Source organism: Alosa pseudoharengus, unplaced genomic scaffold, assembly GCF_046254945.1.
Source record: "Alosa pseudoharengus isolate Yale_2024_CS ecotype anadromous, Long Island Sound unplaced genomic scaffold, YU_APseudo_1.1 YU_APseudo_1.1_scf_3, whole genome shotgun sequence".
Lineage (NCBI taxonomy): Eukaryota > Metazoa > Chordata > Actinopteri > Clupeiformes > Clupeidae > Alosa > Alosa pseudoharengus.
Genome location: NW_027468718.1, coordinates 41481260 through 41487259, shown reverse-complemented (window position 1 = coordinate 41487259; position 6000 = coordinate 41481260). Strand labels below are relative to the sequence as shown.

General features: G+C 43.7%; 1 protein-coding gene across 5 annotated transcripts in view; it reads right to left on the bottom strand.

The window, feature by feature from the left end:
* Positions 1-356: 356 nt before the first annotated feature.
* The window catches only part of sestd1 (SEC14 and spectrin domains 1), a 28054-nt gene continuing 22410 nt past the window's right edge, over positions 357-6000 (bottom strand). For all 5 annotated transcript variants that reach the window (XM_076264282.1, XM_076264280.1, XM_076264283.1 and 2 more), the window contains exons 14-19: positions 5520-5679; positions 5068-5149; positions 4849-4971; positions 3850-4041; positions 2443-2567; positions 357-1604 (exon numbers count right to left, since the gene is read on the bottom strand). In XM_076264282.1, the coding sequence (XP_076120397.1) occupies positions 1445-1604; positions 2443-2567; positions 3850-4041; positions 4849-4971; positions 5068-5149; positions 5520-5679 (842 nt within the window). In that variant the 3' untranslated portion in view covers positions 357-1444. The remainder of the gene's footprint in view (positions 1605-2442; positions 2568-3849; positions 4042-4848; positions 4972-5067; positions 5150-5519; positions 5680-6000) is intronic.

Below are 6000 nucleotides of genomic sequence, written 5' to 3'. Positions count from 1 at the left end.
CTCTGCGAGACACTCTGGCAATGAGCAATGATGCACGTTACTTTTACCCCAACATTCCGGGGGAACCAGTTAAACTGATGAAGACAGCGCTGCAACGTTGGAGGACATGTAGTGTTATCCGATTGCGTCGAAGTCCGAAATCATTCAGAGGAAACATGGTCTAGTGTTATCCAATTGCGTACAGTGAGATTTTTAAACGTATGCTTGTTGCCGCCCCTGGAGTTGGGCCACATTGTTCTTGGCCAGACCCTTAATCTTTCTAGATTATCAGGGTCTGGATTTTCCAGGCTATTATTTGTCTGTATACTGAAAGAAAACACACACAGACAAAGGAAACACAAAAAGCATATTTCTCCTCAGTTTGCTGTTCATTTGCCAATTTATTTCTTGTGACCCATGTGTTCATTAAACACATAATTAGCTTATGCTTAAATGTAAAAATGCCAAGTTTTGTACAAATTTAAAGGCATATCAATTAAAATACAAAACAAAATAAATATGGAATTATTATAACAGCATGCCTCAATAAGCAGGAAAAAGTACATATTAGAAGGACAATTATGAGATGCAACATCATTTGTTTCACATTTTATTTAGCAAAACAAAGCTTGAAGCCACAGTTCTAGTCTAGGATTTCAACAAGGCTTTGTTTTCATATTGTACCTTGATACACACAACTAATGTCGTCTGCTAAATGTCTTTATGGGCTAGTTGATGTCTCCCATGACTAACATTGCTGTCTGAACTTTAACCAGTTAGGTTGGCAGTTTGTGTCCAATTTAAAGTCCTTCTTGCATTGGCACAATAAAAAATATCGATAGAGAGTTTTGCTTAAGTACTCAAATACACTGAAGTACTGCAAAACAGGAAGCAACAGAAAAGAAATACAAAATACATTGCTGACGGTCAATGGAAAAGTTTGCCAGGAGGCCAAGAAACTCTACAGCACCAGGTTAAAACAAAGCCAGATGTGGTGCTCCCGGCACATTCTACAGGTTTAGTAGCACCGTAAAAAAAGCTTGAGTCACCAGCCTGCGTAACGGAGGACAAGTGCCAGTAAACAAAGGTAAAGCTTTAAAGGGGGGGAACAAGTTCAGTGCAGTCTTTTCTCGTTTCTTGTCTCTTTTTGTTTATTTATTTTTTTTGGATGTCTTCTCATTTTTTCCCGTGTGCTATAAGCAATGTAAGGGGATTTCGGCAAGCTGTCTATCTTTAACAGCACTCGGTAAGTTAAGATGATCTGGCAAAGGCAGCGTATAACTGAGATGGTAGGAGCATGAGCGTACCGACGCCACCCCTCCCCCCCCCCCACCACCCCCCCGCCTACATAAGAAAATCTGACCAACACCTAGAGCATGTGAGGATGAGGCGATGTTCCGGAAGGGGGTTCCCAGGCTCCGAATGCGGGGGTGGGGGGGTCACGATGCGTAATTGAGAGGCTGCATTAGCTCTCCAGCTCTTCAGTCTCTAGTGCCTCTTCCTGGTCCTGGAGCTGCTCCACCTCCTCCAGCTGGAAGCGTTTCTCCTCCACCAGCTTCAGCTTCTCCCGCACACTCTCCGCAGACGACGCCATGTCGCCAGGGCTGCCAAAGAAGTGCTCACTCCTGCTCCGGCAAGAGATATGGGGAGTCAGGGGTGACACAGGAAAAAGGAAGGAGGTAGAAATAGGAGGAGAGAGGCAAACGAGAGGAAGAAAGAGAAAGATAGGAGAGAGTGAGAGAAAGGGAGAGGGAGAGAGAGAAATGGAGAAACAAAACAGGAAGAAGGGAGAGACAAAAGTGAGTCATAGTAATTAAAATGAATACAAAGAAAGTGCATAGGATAAAAGAGAGGGATAAAAAGAGGTAGAGAAACACAGAGACATAGAGAAAAAAAAGAAGAGTTTTCTCAGCCGAGTCTCTGTTGAATGGCTTTGTGCATTCCTGAATATCTTTGAGTTGTTACTATTGTATTCAACAACAGACAGATTACATTGCAATGCAAATAAAAAACTCACACAAACAATGAACACAAGGTCAGTCTAACAGTCCTTGAAATCTAACAGCAAATAAAACATGTGATTGATGAATGGTGACTGAACAAGTGTTGAATGAAAACATCATCTAACCTAACTAGAGATAATAAACGGCAGATTTCCTGACAAGCACATTAGCATTTGGCAAACATGCTCCTCTGCCTTCTCAAGAAATACTACACCGCAATAAAAATAGACAGAGGAAACAAGGGAACACTTTTGTTAACACAGAGAAGGAGAAAAAAAAGTGTCGCTGATACATTTCAAATGAAACGTAATGGCGTGAGTTACTGGGTGAGTGAGTGAGTGAATCCACAGCCGTGGAGCAGAGAGCATCCAGAGGATTAAAAGCTTGTCGGGGCTCAGCGTGAGGCTCTTAACCCATCCCCACCCCACCCCTCCTCCTCCCCCGCTCTCGGCTCTCTTACCCGTCCGGGAATATGACAGGCACAGTGAGGCGGTCCAGGAGAGACTTCCCCAGCACCACCACCTCCTCACACGACTCCAGGTCCAACACCATGAGCTCAGCCTGCTCCGGGCTCTCTTTCAGCAGCTAAGATTACGCAGTCCCGAGGTAATGGAAACCCAGGGAAGAGAGAAAGACAGAGAGAAATGGGGGGGGGGAAGGCAAGAAGAGAGGGAGAAAGGAGAGGGGGAGATCTTTAATGTTTGAGACTTAACAGGCGCTCACGATCTCTCTGAGTGCAAAGGCTGGAGAATTTCAGACACTTTGAAGGCCAGAGCACATTCTGTGGGCCCTTTATCTAAATATTGTAGGTTTTCCTTTCTGTATTTTTCCCATGTGGAGACGGCAGAGACATGGTCTGCTCTTTACAGACGGCTTCAAGTTGAGTTTTTGATTTTACTTAAGTACAGGAGGTTATTTGCCAACAGCAGCAACGCAATCCATTTCTGTATGTAAACAGCATTAAAAGAACACATAATAGAGACTCAGCAGATAAAAGACTTGAAAGCAAACAGGGACATCTACAAACAACAATGCATCTCTTCGCTCTTTATGACTACAATTTTCCCATTATTTTGCCCAGAGATGAATCTGCCTTTGTGAAATATTTCCTTTTTTACCCCTTTCCGGCAGCTTTCTTGAGATAGACATCAGACATAATGACAGACTCCAAACTTTCAAAAGCGGTTCAGTTGAAAGGGAAATAGTTGAAACGGAGGTATTCAAATGGATACGGTCTCACACTGCTGCTTTGTTCTGCCATTCCTACTCTGTCATCACATACAAGTCTAAATACATCTGCTATTAGTTAGAAGAACAATTGTCGGTAGGTGTTCCTACTGCTAAGATGACAAAGGCTGACGCCAAATAGAGTGTAAAATTGAGGACTATGATATTTGGGTAGTGCTGATTAGAGTGTTGAAATGTTCTAATTCAATCAAAGTTCTCATTACGGAGAAACAAAGAGAGCAGTGAAGATTCCAACAGTAAAAGTGACTCAAACTGTGAAGCCAATTCGAACACGAAGAAACTGTGCAGACTGAAATAGGAAAGGTGATTGAAATAGGATAGGGGAGAGGAGCTTTAGTTTAAGTTAGGGTTGGGCTGTAGAATGCAAAAGATTCTTGCAATTGTCGGCTCTTGGTTTTGTTGAGATAAGATACCAAACTCTAAGTGAGCTGTTTGCAGACATACACTCCTCACTTCTGTGCCCATGAGACTACAGAACTTAGTTATATTCTCTCTTCATCATTAACAATTAATATCGTCCAGTAACACAGAAATATATAAATACTGAAATGTCCTAGTAAACACTGGTAATGTTTTAAGTCTGCAACAACACACTGCACTGCACACATGCCATACGCACATTCTCTGCGGAGGAGTGGAAGGAGCTGGCCATCTCCAGCCGGTGCACTCGTTCCTCGGAGGTGACGGAGAACTGCTTCCACACGCGGTTCAGACGGGGCAGCGTGTCGCCCGAGGAGCGGGTGGTGCAGCGCAGGGACTGGCACAGGACCACCGTGGCCTGGAGGAGCTGCCGACCATAGTCATAGGTGCTCTGGAAAACACACACACACACACACACACACACACACACACACACACACACACACACACACACACACACACACACACACACACACAAAATGACACACAGACTAAACTTTATTGTAGACAGTGCTTACTGTCAAACTTAGGACTTGGGTGCTCTGGTACACTAAGAACACACATACTATTTCTCCTGAAAATCACAGTGAAACTAGATCAACTTTAAGAGCAACAGAGTCCACAGCTGAAACTCACACAACTCCACAAATCAATAACACATTCATAAAATATGCCTTCTACAGGTAGCATAAATCTTCTAGTGTAGGAAAACAACACAAAAATGTCAATTACTTTTTTCATTTCGCAACAAAATCAAATTGGTGATCCCATTTTAAACTACCGTCTGCCACCGATATGTGTGTTCAAATGTAAATGTGTAGTAAATCACCAATGACTTGTATGCATGCCTGAGTCATGGGCAACATAAACCAACATACAACAATGTCAGTGTCTTTACTGACCAAACCAATGAGCTTTTCATTCAAAAGCATTATGCAAGCAGGTTCGCCTTGGAAATCAGGGTGAACATCCTACAAACCTGCATGCCACTTCATACTTTTTACAGTACTACTCAAATATTCAAGGGTCAATCAACATTAGCTCATTTTCCCTCTTAATTCAAAGGAAGCATGCTTTATGTAAGCAGGTTCATCTTGTAGATTAGAGCTATCACTTTGGAGGACTTATAGGATAGGATTTTATAGGATTTCAACACACAGCAGTCATTCAGCTGAGCCAATTTTGCTTAATGTTGTACCTGTGCAACATCAACAAACTTTTTGTGCTTCTCCAGGAGCACTTTGGTCTCCTGTGAGTCATCGCCCAGTCTCAAGTGGGTCTTCAGCAGAGCGTCCAGCAGCTCCCCCAGCCACTCCACCGCCTGGCCAGAGAGGAAGAGCTCAGAAGTTAGACATCAAAGCCCCCACATCAAAAACATGTTCTTCAATAGTGAGAAAGGCAGTCAAGTGAAACTGACCTGTGAGGCGTCCTCTTCACACTTGAAAAGCTGGACCATCTGAAGCATCTTCAGTCTCCGCACATCCACCATATCTTCACACCTGGAGAGCGACAGCAGGATTATCGACACAGACTTCACACATTTTGTTTTTCATTTTTTTCCAGTCCTACTGGGGCACTGAAAATAAATAGGTTTTTAATGGTGTAACGGTAGCCTGCTGGTACGCGGCTGTGCAGTATGTACGTTAGGTAACTCTCCCTCCCGATGCCTTCTGAGATGAGCCAGTAATAGATGCTAGCACCCATGAGTTTTAGCTCCCTTGCTAGCAGCTTGCGTCCCAATCCGAGGTGCTGCAAATTATGGGTTTGAGTACGGGCAACTACGCGGTCAACACAACATTGGACACCAGTGCCATTGTAACCTATGCTCAATTTTGCCTTTCGAGTGGCCTACAATGATGACTAACTGACCTTTGTTTGCGGAGCTGCATGTCCTCCATGACACTGTGGATGTGGTCGACATTTTCCTTGTTCTCCAGCGGAGCTTCTTTTCCATACGACCAGGAGGCCTGATTGGACATTTGATCCAGCAGAACCTGACCCTTCTCTTTGAGGCCTTGTAGGGCGCCATCTATGGGCAGATGTGAGGAACAGCAGTGAACCACAAGCCAACACATCAAAACATACATAAATAAACAAAAGAAAAGGTCACACAAACAGCAGGTGACTAAACCAACCCTCCATTTACCCAATCTAAGTTGACACTGCCAATGACGGCAAAGGTGCCAATAACGTTTTCTTTAAAAAGTGTAAAGTAACTCTGCACCTCATAGATATTTCTGACAAAGCACCATGACCAATACCAACAGACTAGAATAAACACACACACACACACACACACACACACACACACACACACACACACACACACACACACACATTACAAACAGCA